The 14,815-nt window shown below is 59.5% G+C and overlaps 1 protein-coding gene across 1 annotated transcript; it reads right to left on the minus strand.

Moving 5' to 3' along the window:
• Positions 1-291: 291 nt before the first annotated feature.
• On the minus strand, positions 292-13,079 carry ATP13A2 (ATPase cation transporting 13A2). The gene is given in 47 exon segments (XM_086625500.1): positions 292-406; positions 409-484; positions 614-786; positions 871-961; positions 963-1,010; positions 1,012-1,024; positions 1,220-1,307; positions 1,310-1,442; positions 1,583-1,679; positions 1,805-1,904; positions 1,907-1,956; positions 2,172-2,251; positions 2,442-2,555; positions 3,438-3,544; positions 3,547-3,600; positions 3,974-4,015; positions 4,018-4,113; positions 4,319-4,380; positions 4,382-4,401; positions 4,403-4,422; positions 4,705-4,861; positions 5,010-5,120; positions 5,222-5,228; positions 5,273-5,478; positions 5,566-5,618; positions 5,621-5,692; positions 5,695-5,749; positions 5,847-5,893; positions 5,991-6,023; positions 6,026-6,100; positions 6,178-6,279; positions 6,282-6,341; positions 6,525-6,656; positions 6,753-6,819; positions 7,079-7,213; positions 7,512-7,581; positions 7,833-7,910; positions 8,334-8,413; positions 8,503-8,614; positions 8,722-8,783; positions 8,976-8,998; positions 9,001-9,142; positions 9,397-9,470; positions 9,603-9,762; positions 10,230-10,284; positions 11,128-11,370; positions 12,724-13,079. Coding segments are annotated over 47 exon segments (4,323 nt in total). The 3' UTR covers positions 292-314.
• Between the last annotated feature and the right edge of the window lie 1,736 nt (positions 13,080-14,815).

Consider the following 14,815-nt stretch of genomic DNA (forward strand, 5'->3'; position numbering starts at 1 on the left):
TGGTTTCGACCAGCCAGGAGAGGAAAAAGGGAAGCGACGTCCCTCCGCGAATAGGTGCCCGGTGCCCGGCGTGCGGAGACGGGTCTGGAGTGGGAGAGATCCTGGAGAAAAAGCTGAGCAGGATCGTTTCTCCTCATCTTCTAGACTTTCTCTCCCCGAGTTTCCTTCTCCAGCATCGATTCCCGGCGGCTGCGGGCCAGCACGCGTGCGGGTTCGCCGCGGGTCTCCCTGCCCGCCGCGTCCCTCGATTTATTGGATAAAATAAATAAAAAGGAACGACAGTATCCAAGGGCTGGCAGGGCAGCGTTTGCGTGCTATCTCATGGTGATGGACATCTTGGGCGTAGCGAAGAGCGGTTCGTTAAGAGGCGGCCAGGATGGCTGCTGCTGGCTCAGCTCCTTCTCCACCTCTTGAAAAGCTTCTTGGACGTTCTCTTCCGACGTAGTTTGCGGAAGCAGCCAAGCAAGCCGTGGTCCAGGGCGGTCTGCAGCAAAGATGGGGCGGGGGAGAAGGTTTTTTTTGGGGAGGTTGTGGACCTCGTGGAGAGCTCAGACAGACCCAAAAGGAGGACGTGCATCCCTTGTGTGCCAGCACCCACCCCGGGCTGACCTACCTCCAGCACGAAGGCGGCGAAGAAGTTGAGAGCTGCAACCCCCAGCAGCAGCAGCTTGAAATTCAAGTCATCGATGCCCTGCAGCTTCAGCAGGGTTTTGGGGGAAGCCAGCGGGTAGAGGGTCAACCATATCATGAGGCCAAAAAGAAGGATGAGGACTACCAAGAAGAGCACTGGGGGCGAGAAGGAAGAGGGTTGAGGAGGAGGATGAAGGTTTGACATCTTCTCTTCGCTCGCACGGCCAGCATTGTCCTCACCGTTGGTGTAGAGCGGCTCCCGAAACGGGTAACCCTTGGACATGGCGACAGCCAGGATGAGGTACTGGAAGCCCGTGACGCAGAAGAGGACCGGTGTTCTCATAGTTGGGCAGGTTTTGGGGAGCCGTCACCGTGCTGTTCCAGCGGCACGTACCTGAGCCAGGCAGGGGAGAAGGCAGTGGGTCAGACGAAGCGAGAAGCGAGGAGAGGGTCTAAAATGCTGACCCCCTTGTTCTCCAGCAGCACACGGGAGCTCTTCACTGCACGGTGGCTGGATGCATCCCTGACACCAACCGGCGTGGCCAAACCCAAGAAGAAAAGCGGCCGGGTTTTGTTGCGATCCTCTTACCAGCTCTGCGAGATGGTGATGAAGTAGCTGAGGACTTGCACGGTGATGAGCAAAACCGTTTGGAGGAGCAGGCTGCCCAGCACGAGGCGCTGATCAACGCTCCTTGGGGCCGTTCCACTCCCAGCTCTCGGGCGGGACCGGTGCGACCCATCAGCACCGCCACGGTGGTGGTGATGATCAGGTCGAAGAAGAGGAACTGGAAGTCGCTCAGGTTGGTGTTGATCTGGGAAGGAGAAACCACCCGCTCGCAGCCGCCAGGACCCGTGGAAGGGCTGGGAAAGGGGTGTGGGTCAAAAACCTTTGACAAGGTGACCCGAAGGCGTCCCCGAGCGTCGCGGGCACTCGGGCACTGGCGGGACTCACCGTGTAGAGCAGAAGGACGCACACGAACTGCACCAGGCTGTACAGGGCCATGTACTTAAAGACGCCGAAGGAGGTGACCAGCGAGCACCTGCCCTCCCTGCGGAGAGAACGAAGAGCCTCACCCACCACAACTCAACCCCTTCCATGAGTTGACCCAGAGAGGGGACAGAGACGCTCGTGAGACCCCCCCCCATAACCGCGGCGCGGCTCCCACCAGCTCACCGGATGACGGTGGGCACGCACTCGATGTTGGCCAGGCGGGAGGTGAACGGTGACGCCACCGAGGCCTCCGCCTACGACAGCGAGATGCCCACGTCGGCGCCTTCAAGGCCCCGCAGTCGTTGGCGCCGTCCCCGCACATCCCCACGCAGTAACTGCGGCGAGAAGGGACCCGACGTTTCACGACAGGGCACAAAAAAACCCCAAACCCTGGGCTCTTCAAGGTTGCACCCCCGTAGTGAGGATAATAAGGATTCAGGATGAGATTTCGGAGCTGCCGAGCGCTCCGGTGCACAAGGGATGTCTCGGATGGAGGGATAACCCCCCTGCCCTCCTCTGTCCTCCGTCCTTGGGGGCTGGAGGGGCTTACTCGAGCTCTTGCAGGCTGCACACCAGCTGAGTCTTCTGGTCGGGCGACATGCGGGCAAACACGGTGGCTCGGATGAGGATCTGCAAAGAGGGAAACGTTCCGCGTTCATCCGGCAGGCACCCCGGGAGGTGCCCGGTTCTTTAGCGTCCCGCAGCTGGCACCTTTGCTAAAAAAAACCCCCGAAACAAACTCCTTTTGTTCGGAGCCACGAGGGCTGCAGCACGAAATCCCGGCGAGGTCGACCTCGCCGCGGATTCGCCGCCGTCGGACTCACCTTGGGCAGGAGGTCGGGAAGTGCTCGCAAACCACGGCGAAGGATTTGCCGTTCAGCGCCAAGTGGCAGGGCTGCGGCCGGAGGAGGCGGCCGTCCCGCTGCTGCGCGCCCTGCCAAGGAAAACATCTCCCGAACCCTGCCGAGCCCCCGGAGCGACGATCCGAATCGGGATCCTCGACCCACGCGGGGCGGGAGGGTAAAGCAGCTTCCCCGAAACCTCTGTTTCAGGTGCACAAATGGTGTTTTGGATAAAAAGCTCAGGCGACCCTTCGTGCCGAGCCTGGAGCGGGACCCTCAGCTTGGGCTGCATCCCACGGGGGTGTCGGAGCATCGGCTCCAGCCCGATGCGCTCCCAGGGAGAAAGGAGCCGGAGCTCTTCTCCTAAAGGAGGCATTTAATAAGGGGTGGAATCATAGAATCATAGAATCATAGAATCATTAGGGCTGGAAGGGACCTTCAAAGGCCATCTAGTCCAACCCCCCTGCAAGGAACAGGGATATCTCCAACTAGATCAGGTTGCTCAGGGCCTCATCCAACCTGGCCTTGAACATCTCCAGGGATGGAGCATCCACCACCTCTCTGGGCAACCTGTTCCAGTGTTCTACAACTCTCATGGTAAAAATTTTTTCCTAATATCCAACCTGAATCTACCTCCCTCTATTAAAACCATTACCCCTTGTCCTATCACAACTGGCCCTCCTGAACAGCCTCTCCCCATCTTTCTTGTAGGCCCCCTTGAGGTACTGGAAGACCGCTATAAGGTCACCCTGGAGCCTCCTCTTCTCCAGGCTGAACAGCCCCAACTCTTTCAGCCTGTCCTCATAGGGAAGGTGCTCAGCCTCTTACCATCTTCGCGACCCTCCTTCTGGACCCTCTCCAACTGGTCACACCCAGTAATTGTTTCTAAGGGTACGACGCCGGGAAAAAGAAGCAGGGTCCAGCGAGGCGAGTGGCAGTTGGGGCTTTATGAGATTCTTCCCAGAAAACGTCGCCTGGGGTCTCACCTCTTCACCCCGCGAGTGCTCGGCGAGGATGAATTTCAGAGCGGCGGGTTTGTCGCGGGCGGGCGGGGAGGCGTTGACGAAGACCAGCGGCTCTTTGGTTCCACCATCCGGCAGCTCTTGGCCACGCTGACGGCCGTCAGCATGTTGTCTCCTGGCAGGAAGAGGCAGTGGGGGCTGAGCAAAGCGGGGAGCTCGTTTGCAGCTCCAACCCGCCGCATCCCCTCTTCCCAGCCCATGCCGGGGGGGTCCCTTTGCTTCCCTACGTTTTGGGAGAGAGCTACGAAACTCCTTTCTGTGCTATCCCAAAGAAAACATCAACGTTTCTAGAGTTGGCAGCGAGACAGGAGATGTTTTGCTATTTAAGCCGCCGGGATGCACAAAACAAGGGCCGAGAGCCCTCACCGTGCCTCCCGGCTGCTCCTTCTGGCAAAGAAACCCTTCGCCCTTTCTCGCAACGTCAAGGGTCGCCCGTGTCCCGGCTCGTCCCCGAGCCCGGCGTCACTGCCACCTTCCGCGGGGGTCACCTGTCACCATGACGGGGCGGATGTTGGCGTTCCTCAGGAGGTGATCACGGGGGCCGATTCCGGCTTGAGGACGTTTTTCATGACAAGGAACCCCAGGAAGGGTCAGGCTGCTCTCACGGAGTCCCTGGGGGGATACAAGGAGCCGTTTGGCACCGTCTCCGGCACAAAGGCAGAGCGGTCAATCGGTAAAAACACCTAAAAATCCATCCTGGGAGGCTGTCAGGAATTGCTTTAGGATTGGGTAGGGTTTAATTCCTTGGGGCTCCTAGGATGGCTGCAGGGTGGGCAAAGCGTCCTGTGAAATCGGTGAAAAGCTGTTGGTACCAACCTCTGGAGCTGCAGGAGCCTCCTCGAAGGTGGTCACGGTGCTCAAGGGTTTGCCGGCCAGACCCAAGACCGGAAACCCTCGCGGTGTAGTGCCGCAGCAGTCTGGGAGAAATCCGAGGGCACTGCCGAACGCCGGGAGGAAAAGCGGAGGTCAGAACAGTGAGAACGAAGCCAGGATACGCAGTCCCCAGACTCCAACCTCTTTCCCTGTCGTTCTAACTCCTTATTTTTCTTCCCCCCACCATGAAGCTGGAGCTAATCCAAAGCCCTGGGAGCTGCTCCCTCATCATCACGAGGATAATTTCCCCATGGGGATGAGCTGCAGGGATACAGATGGACGACAGAGCGGCAGGAGCCGGCCTGCTTCTACAGCTGGGGGGTGATGGGAGACCACCAGCACGTACCCGTTTCCTTCCTGCAAAGGCTGGCCACCATCTCTGGTGCACCCTTGATGTAGACGTGGGTCGAGGCTTCACCAGGCAGCTTCACCAGGACGCTCATCCTCTGCAAGGAGGAGGAGAAGGGAAACGCCGGAGGATCCCCACGTGGCGCCTGGTGCTTCTGCAGAGGAGAGGGAGAAGGTGTCAGGGCCAGGCAAGAACTTCTCTGGGAGGCAGAACATCTCCAGGGACTGACACAAGAAACCCTTTGGGGGGATACAGACCCAGCGATTTGGGGAACCTGAGCCACTCTGGTCCATGGGACCTACCCTGTCTCGCGGCTGCTCTTCCGCAGGCGGAGGTTTCATACAGCCAAGACCTTCGTCCCAACTGCTGCAAGGCCAGCAGCTCACCTTCTCCTCCTCCGTCATCTCCAAGAGCTGAAACCGAGGCAGATGTTGAGTTGGCCGAGTGAGCCCCAAGTCCCATCCACCCCATGGAGGTTTTAAACACCCCCTTGCTCCCGGGGAAAACGAGACACACGCCACCTCCCTTGTTGCAGATCCGTGACTTCGCCCGCTCCTCGTCTTACCCAGCCGTGGATTCCACCATCTTGAGGTCCACGGGGTCCCCGATGGGCTGCGCTCGCAGGAGCGAGACGGCATGGCAGGTGGCCAGGGCGTAGAGCAGGGGACCAGCGGGCAGGCAGCGGGGCTCGTGGACGATGGGCGCGAAGTGGTTGTCCTCCAGCGGGACCACCCCCCAGACGTCCAGACCTTCCTCCGTCAGGGTTCCCGTCTGTGGTGACGGCACAGTGGGTGCAGGCCAGACCCCCACCCACCCCAAAACGGACACCACGGTCCCACGGCGCTGCCCCGGACTCACCTTGTCGAAGCAAACCAGGCGGATCTTCCCGCAGAGGTTGATCCGGGGGGGCTGATGCAGAAGATGCCCTGTTTCTTCAGCCTGTTTTGCGCGTAGATGGTGCCCACTGTCATGGCAGCGGGCAAGCCGGGGGCACGATGACGGTGATGTCGAGGGCGCGGATGATGATTTGCCCCACGGGGACCTGGCAGGTGAGGAAGAAGAGGGGTGGACATCCTGATAGCCATCATCCATCTCCACCCATCCGTGCTCAAGGATTCTCCAGCTCCACCAACCCGTACCTGGTTCCTAACCAGGATGAGGACACTGTAGAGCGTGCCGACGAGAGCTGCGCGGAGGGAGAACGGGCTGGGTTACAACGGATGCTTTGGACCATTTTAAACGAGTTTGGCTGCTCCTGGCCACCCCGCTGCGCTCAGACATACCCAGGCCGGCGAGGAAGAGGACGAACTTCACGCGTCCTTGTAGAACTTGAAGCTGACGGGTTTGGGGTAGAGGATGGAGCTGATGAGGTCCCCTTTGGCCGTGCAAAACCCTGCGGAGAGGGGAAAAAGGTGAGAACCAGCAAAGCCGCCGCTCCGAAGACGCGGCTTGATCCCAGTTTTCCATCACCTGTGCGGGTCACCACGGCCAGAGCTTCTCCACCCACGTAGGACTTGGCTTGGATGACCTGCGTCCCGCAGAACAACGTGTGCCGCCGGTGCTCCTCGGGGAATAGACGGTGTTGGCTGCCTGGCTGCCGCCCGGGAGAGTTTTCATCACCGGCACGCTCTCCCCTGCGGTGAGGAACATCACGGAGGGAGGTTTGTCACCCTGGAAGGTCAGGATCCAACCAGCCTGGATGGGAAGGGGCTGCCATAGGACCACCGAGACACAAGGCTGGTCCTTTTCCCCCATGAAGTCCCCGGTGAGAAGCGGGGCGGCGGAGGCGTGCGGAACGCCGGCTGCCGGGCTCTCACCCGTCAGCATGCTCTCGTTGACCATGCACTCGCCCGTCAGCAGCGCGGCGTCGCAGGGGACCAGCAGCCCATCCGCAGGGAGGCTGATGCAATCGCCCGGCACCAGGTCCGCGGAGCTCACCGTCACCTCCTCTGGAAAATTAAAAAAAAATTTAAAAAAAATCATGAAAGCGCGCCGCGCTCGGATACGTCATCCCAAACGGCTTTGTGCCTGGAGCCATCGCTCACCTCCGTTGGGGCGACGGACTTGGATGCCGACTGACATCTTGGCCATGTTTTGCAGCGTGGTGCTTTGCTGGAAGGGAGGGAGCAGTTAGGAGCTGGCCAAGGGCAGCTCAAATCAAAAAATCCCAGCAAAGCAGCCAAAAACTGGTCTCGGAAACTTGGGACATGGATGAAGGATGAGGAAACCTGCCCTGCCCTTGGATTATGGGTTGTCCTCACCCAGGTGGGCTCAGAGGGAGTTCAGCATCAGCACAGAGGTCAAGGAGCATCAGAAAACGGGGAATTCACTCCGTGAGAGCTGCGTGTCCCAGTGCGAGCCCACCACCAACCTTCCTCGTCTCGTAGAGGGACAGCCCTAAGGAGACGGTGGAGATGAGGAAGATGCAGGCAGCGTAGTAGTAATAAGCGTCGCAGACCCACAGCACGATGCTGAACACTTGGAAGATGTAGAAGGGATTGAGGACCTGGAAAGGAACAAGGAGAGAGACAAAAAGAGCCAGTTTTGGAGGGGGAGGACTCCTGAGGATGCTCAGCCATCTCTGCGACTCTCCAGGGATGCTCCTGCCTGAGCTAAGGGGCAGGATGGGTCCCCTCCGCTGCTCCACCTTCTCTGACCTTCACCCAAGCCACTTCTCCTAAAGGCTTCTCCTTCCCACCGGAGAGGAAGAGCCCACAAAGCTCTTGCAGCAAAGGATGTGGAGAAAGGGAAGGATCTGCCCTGGGGTAATGGGTTTTTGGAGGCACGGCCCCGTTGACACACACCTCCTCCACCAACAGCCTCGCGTAGGACTTGACCGGCACCTCGATGAGGTTCGCTCCGTAGATCTTCCTTCTGCAAAAGGGGAGAGGGAAAAAAATCCAACGGATCTTAGGGAAAAGCCACATTTCCGACCCAAAGGACCCTCACGCTGCCCAGACCTCGTGGTTAGGTGGTGAAGCCAAACCAGGAGAACCCAGCACAGCTGGAAATTCTCTGTTCTGAGGTCTGGGGACAAGAAAATCCCCACGCTCCGGAATTTCCTGGCCCTGGGAAAAGCCTCATCTGCTCTTCCCAGCTGTCCCACGAAGCCGTAAGATCCCTACCTGGTGTTGTGGTCCTGCTGGTCGAGGCCAGCCTGGGAGAGGTGGAGATCTGCGCAGGTCCAGCCCTCATCCAAGATGCTGGAAAGGTCGAGGGGGCAGGAAAAAAAAAAAAAAACGGGAGAAACGGATTTCAAGTCAGCAGGAGCCTGGTCTGGCGGAACAAACGCCGCGTCCAAGTCCTCGGCGATGAATCAAAAAACCCTTTGGGAAAGGGAGAGCGTCTCGTTCCTCGGCATCCGCGGGCGCCAAGGAGCCGGAACAAAAGGGCACAGTCGGGAGAGCGGCGAGCGATGTCAACAACCCGGGGAAGGGGAGGGGGGGAAGAGGCAGCGCCGCTTTCCCCGACCCGATGCCACGGGGATGGTCTCCAAAGGCTTTGTAGGGCGGAGAAAAGCTCCGGCGCTGTTACGTGACTTGGAGGTGGGTCAGGACGTTTTTTTGGGACAAGGAGAGATGGAGGGAGGTTGGAGGGCGGGGAGGGGGACACGGAGAGAGGAATACCTGACTTTGCAGAAGGCTTGGCGCCGTTCGATCCAGACGTAGCGCATCCCCTCGAAGAGGTAGTACCGCAGGACGTTCTTCTACAGGGAAAATAAGGTGTCAGGGAGACAGGAGGGCTGCCCACACCGCAGGATTTATGGGATGGAGGTGGGAAGGGTGGCTATGTTACCTCTTCTTTCTCATGGAGCCGGACGGTGTCCCGGTTTTCCTCCTCATCCGCCACACCGATGGCGATGCTGGTCCTCCGGTCCTCCTGCCTGGCTCCGGGGTGATGCTCCAGGCTGCTCGGGGTGGAAAACCGAGGGTCAACCTCTCCCCATCCACCACCTCCATCGCAAACCCCCCCTCCCTCGAAGCCGAAAGCTGAGGTGAGCCCGCGGCATCCGGCTCACCTGCCCTCGCCGACGTCTCCGTGCGCACGCGGGTGGTGAAGCACTGTCCGAATCGGTCCTGCAAACGGGGAAAGAGCAAAATTAATACAGCAAATAATAATAATTATTCCTGGAAAAATTTGGCTCCGGGGTAGCGCATCGCTTGATGACGGCAGACACGGGGAGGGAGTGACAAGGAACATGCCCAGGGCCCTCCTGGGGTCGGTGGCAGAGCCCAATCCCAATCCCAGACCCCTCCGTGGGGATTTACCCTGATGATGACCCAGTCGGCCTGCCGAGGGCACAGGGTTTGCACTTCGCCTGCACCTCCAGGCTCGGCTTCCAGTGGAAGAGGATGAGGAGCAGCCCGGCCGTCAGCACGGAACAAGCGTGGCACAGGGCCACGCGCCACGTCTTGGTCTGGTATCCCGTCACCTCCTGGAAGAAAAGGTGCCACCTCACTGGCGATGCTTATTCATAAAAATAAACCCAGATTAAGACTATCAAGCACCTAAACCCTACACTGATAAATTCCAGAGCTCCCCGGCGGGATTTAACGCCGGCGGGTGAGAACCGAGCGTTCCAGGGTTGGAAAACCGCAGCCTCGTGCTGGCGTGGCAGATAAGATGCTGGTTTGGTGCCAACCCTGCCCCGGCGTGCCGCCCTCCCCGTGGCGAAGCCTCCGGACCTACCATGTGGGATTTCTCGGCGTCTCGCCGCAGCGTCCCGTAGCCCGGCCGCCGGCTCCCCAGCAGCCTGCTGCTGTCTGCAAAGCCAAAAAACGGGAGAAAAAATAAATAACCGAGCTGATCCGAGGGGTTATTTAACAGATGCCACGGTGATGGGCTCCTGGCTGCAGCGATGACGTCCCCGGGTCAATCCCAGGAGGTGGCTGGACTCGCTGTCCCCTCCGCCATCCGCGCCGGCTGCCGGCAGAGCCGCTCGGGATCACCTCCGCCGCGCAAAGCCGGGGGACGCCGCGGGTACGGGACACGCCAGCGCTGCCCGGTCACCCTCCCGTGGCACGTGACGGTCACACCAACGATGCCAACAAAACCCTGGGGAAAAAGTTGGCACAAAACTCAGCGGCCGGGGAAGGGAGTGGGAGCTGGTGCGGAGCCAGAGCCAAGTGCAGGCAGAACTTTCCCGGCCACTTTTCCCCACTTATTGGCTCCAGCGTGGCCACAAAATCTCCTTTTTTAATTTTTTTTTTCTAGTTTTAACGATGCCCAGTGCGGCTCAGCACCTCAATTCCCACTGGATTCCTCCGATGCCCAGCCTGGGAGATGGCAACAGCCGGAGCTTATCGCCGTCGTCCTCCCGGGTGGGATTTTTAATCATCACCCTCCGTCCCGTGAAGCTGAACCCGCTTCCGCCCTAAATCCACGCCGGATTACAAGCCGCAGCGTCCTGACTCCTCCGGGATTTTAAACCACCGACGAGATAAGACGTGGCACAAACACAAACCCAGGAGCCTGTTCCCACCCTTGGAACCGGGATCAAGTTTCCAGGAAGGTGCTCAGACCGGCTGGAAAAGCCACCCCCGGTTGGATTCCTGCCGCTCCGACCCCAAAACTCGTCTGCAAGGTGACAAAAAGCAATTAAGTAAAATCATCCCCTGCTTTTGATGACCACCAGACTCGGGGAGGGGGTCTCCATCCCACCGAACGACCCAGGGGTAGCCAGCTCCCAAACACGCGGCGCCGCTCTACGGGATAACTTTGGGGTTGAGGAAGAGGAGCATGAGCCCAAGGGATGGTTTATTGAAACAAAAACCCTCCCGGGAGCTCGTCGAGGAGGGCCCACGTCCCATCTCCCCGCTGCCGGCGTCAAAGCCAGCAAAATTCCAGGTTAAAGGAGGCCGGGAACGGGCGCGGGAGGGTGAGAAGGAACTTTGTGCCACCCTTTGGAAAAGCAGAAGGAAGGCGGGGGGCGAGGGGTGCCTCCCACAACGGCTTTTCCCCAGCGCTGCCTGCAGGAAGAGGGGGGGAAAAGTATCGGAAACGATCCCAAAATAACCTAAAACCAACCCGATTTTCCCTGCACCTCCCCGAAGCAGGCCGGGCAGCGCGGAGCGCAGCCCACCTCTGCCGTCGGCGACGCCGAAATTCATTCCCATTTTTTTCACCCTAATAAAGCCGCCAAATCTTTTGGACGAGCGCCCGAGCGTGGCCGCCAACCGGCTCCGTCCGGCAGAGCCGCGGCTCTTGCACAACCCCGTCCCCGTCTCCGGAGGCTTTTCTCACCTCCCGCTCCCATTCCGGTGGAAAAGGCTCGACTCACCGCGTCTCACCCTGCCGGTTGGGCGAGCGGAGCCGTCGTCGCTCGGGATGGGGGCGGTAGGGCCGACATCACCTATCCGGCGGACGCATCCGGGAAGCATCCGGCAGAGGGGAGGGCCAAGCGCCGCCGAGCTGCCTTACCGGTCGGAACCGCGGCGCTGCGGCCGCACCTCGTCGGCAAACACGGCGCGGGGGCACCCGGCCGGCCTTCCGCCGGCGCGTTTTATCCCTGAGCTCAGCCGGAGAAGCCTGGGAAGACCCAGGAGCCCCGATCCCTCGCCGATGCCAAGTTTCGCGTGGCCAAAACGCCGCGTGAAGCCCTTGCTCGGCTCCGGGAGGATTTCGGGTCCCGTCTCGCACTTTTCAGCCGACCACAGCGTGTCCCTGGGTTGAGGAGCGGGGTGGGGAGGGGGGAAATTAGGGAGAAAGGTGCTTGGGGTGCCCTGATGTCCAACACATGTCCTAGCAGGGGAGGATGTTCTACCTGGAAACCTTGAGCTTGCCCATCATGAACGTCCCTCTGCAAAGCGACCCAGCCCCGTCCGGGGACCCTTTGCCGATGCCGGTGCTGGTCCTCGCCCTCCGATTTCCCCCTGAGACGCAGCTTTTCTCCACGAGCTCCCTTTGCAGCCACGGCCCTTTCATAAGCACCTTTCTTCAAGCGATCAAACCCCAAGGGGACTTTCAGATCTCCCCCCACTCTTGTGGTCCCCTCTAGATACTCAAGGCTTCCTGAGCACTGCTCTCCATCGACCCATCTGTCCGTCCATCAATCCCAACCATCCATTCCAACCATTCATCAACCATCCATCCATCGATCCATTCCATCCCATCCCAACCATCCATTCATCAACTATGTGTACCACTCCAAACATCCATTTCATCCCAACCATTAATCCATCAACCATCCATCCATCTCAACCATCCATCCATCCCAACCATCCATCCATCCATCCATCCCAACCATCCATTCCTTCCTAACCATCCATCCCAACCATCCATTCCATCCCAACCATCCATCCATCTCAACCATCCATCCATCCATCCCAACCATCCATTCCATCCCAACCATTAATCCATCAACCATCAATCCATCTCAACCATCCATCCATCCCAATAATCCATTTCATCCCAGCCATCCCATCCATCCACCCACACGTGTTTGGCTAGAGGTTGCACACAAGAAGAGGAAGGTCCACCCAAGGAGGTTACTGCTCCAGCCAGCAAGGTCTGGTGCTGTTTGCTCAATGGGATGGGTTGGTAAAGTCAATCCAGGCCCTCAGAGATGGGGAAATGGAAAATCAGGATGAGGCAAAAGTAAGGAAGAGGAACAAGGCAAGGAAAAACGGCGACTGGGTCACATAGGACAAGATGTAACTCAGGAGAATCCTTCCCGAGCAGCATTCAGGCTCCAGTTGGGATGGGAGATGTCATGGCCAGCTGCAAGCCCCGAGCCAGTGAAGTTTTTGGGATGAGACAGCACCGATTCTCCTGCTCTTCCCACCAAACCAACATCAACTCATCCGCACCAGCAACTGGCGAGAAACGTGTCGCCCCGCTCGACCGCGCAGCCGGGAGGCGAAGTGTTCTACCAGGCGGTCTGGTCCTACCCACACGCCGGCAGCATCGGCCGGGCGAAGCGGCCAGGCCGGAAACCGCCCCAAGGCTGGAAGAAAACAAAGGACAAGATAGGTGGATACAAGGTGGGGACGTGGAAGACGGAGATTGGGGCTCTACCGTGCGGTGACCTCAGGAGAACCGCTCTCGCGCATCAAACCCTTGAGACTGGGTGAGGAAACGGTGTCCTCGTAGGTGAGGTGTCCCGCCCCCCAGCAGCACTGCACCTCAAACGGTTTCGGCTGGGATTTGTAGGGAAACGTTGTCCACGAGGAGGACGCCAGCAGCAACGGCCAACGTTTGCTTGCCACAGGCTGGTCGAACGGCACGAGGTGGTGGAACCCTTCCGGCAGAGAGAGCTTCTCCTGCCCTGACCCTCTCCTGACACCCAGTTTTGCAAGACCTCGCCCGCAACGCCGAAACCACCGGCCGAGCCGGAGATAAGCACCCGGCAGCTTCCGGGGAGCATCCTCCATTGGGCAACCGCCGGCAAGAGGAGCGAAAACAATGGCTTATACCCAAACTTCACATTTTTCCTTAACCCTTGGTTACATAAAGGGCTCCTACCTCCCTCCCTCATCCCGTTTGGTGGTTTAAGCCCGGATTTGAGCATCTTTTGCCCCTCGTGCCAGGCTGGCAGCGTCAGACCTGGGTACTCTTAAATCAGGCAGCGGAGGGGAAAGCACGGCAGCCGTCACACTCCTCCGTTCCTGCCACAAACTTCTTACTCTCTCATCCCCCGTGTCGCCTTTGAGAAACTCCTCGGCACCGACCGGGGCAAATTTGAAGGGAAAACAGGCAAAGGTTTGAGGCGGATGTTCCACTTCCGTACGCCCTGCGATGCGAAACGCTGCCGACCGGGAGGGCCGTGGGGCATCGCGGATGCTTCCTGCAGCGCCAGGTTGAACCTAAGCCGCGTTTTTCGTCTCTCTGGAGGATTTTTCCAGCAGCGACTGGCAAAGGGGCTGTTGGGTGTCGTCGGGCGGCGGGGCAATGCCACTTCAGGGCTCGCTACCCGCCGTCGCGTTGCATCCTTTACCGGCGCAAAAAAACTCCGGGAATCGCTCCGTCGTGGGGCCGGAAAGGCAACGGGGTTCTTCGCAGCCTTAAAAGCCATCCCGTCTCCACGATGCGCGAAGAAATATGCCGGAAAGGGATGCTCTGCTCCAGCTGCGGACCCTGATGGGCTCGGAAGCCCCCTGAACACCGATATCGGAGCAACCTGCTCATAGGGGATGCAGCCCCTGATGGGCCCCAGGGATTCAGTTGTCCCAGAGCATCCAAAAGTGATGCCGTGGGGTTTGGTTATCCCGACGCTCACGGGGATTAAATGGGAGAGCCGGTGTCCGACGGGACACGAAGCAAACGAGTTCCGCGGCGTTAACGAAGCACCCGGCAGCGAAAGAGCGAAGCCGGTAACCGAGGCCCTCGCGGAGCGTTTTCCGGCCCCATGGGCACCCAGGGTGGGCAGGGGCTCCCGTGGGACAGCGCTGCATCCCAGCTCTGCTCCCAAATCTGCGATGGTGGGGAGGGGGCAGCACCCCCGCTCTGCGCTGTCCCAGCGCTCCTTCTTTCGGCGAATTTTGCTGGAGGGGAGAGTGAAGTGAAAAAAAAAGGGGGAAAAAATAAAGGAAAGGGGAATAAAATAAAAGAAGAAAAAAAGTAAAAGGAAAAAAAAGAGTGAAAAAAGGGGGAAAAGAGGGGGGGAGAAAGGGGAAGGGGAAAAGGGGGGGGAGGAGGGAAGAAAGAGGGGGGAGAAGGGGGGAAAGGGGGGGAGAAAAAGGGGGGGAGAAAAGAGCAGGGAGGAAAAAGGGGTGAAAAGAGGGGGGGAAAAAAGAGGGGGGAAAAGAGGGGGGTAAAGAGGGGGTAAAGAGGGGGGAAAAGAGGGGGGGGAAAAGGGGGGGAAAAAGGGGGGGGAAGGGGGGAAAGAGGGAGGGGAAGGGGGGGGGAAAGAGGGGGGAAAAGGGGAGGAAAAGGGGGGGGAGGGGGGGGAAAGAGGGGGGGAAAGAGGGGGGTGAAGGGAGGGGGAAGGGGAGGGAAGAAGGAAAGGGGAGGGGGAAGAGGGGGAAAAGGCGAAAAGGGCAGCCGCGCTCCGTTCCGCCCCCTGCGCGCACCGCCCCCCTCACAGCGCAGCCCCTCGCACAGACACGGGGCGGGGGGGCGGGGGGGGCCACGCAAAACTCACCCGTGGGTCCGCACGATGCCGAACCCC

The sequence above is a fragment of the Tauraco erythrolophus genome, chromosome 23, assembly GCF_009769465.1.
Source record: "Tauraco erythrolophus isolate bTauEry1 chromosome 23, bTauEry1.pri, whole genome shotgun sequence".
NCBI lineage: Eukaryota > Metazoa > Chordata > Aves > Musophagiformes > Musophagidae > Tauraco > Tauraco erythrolophus.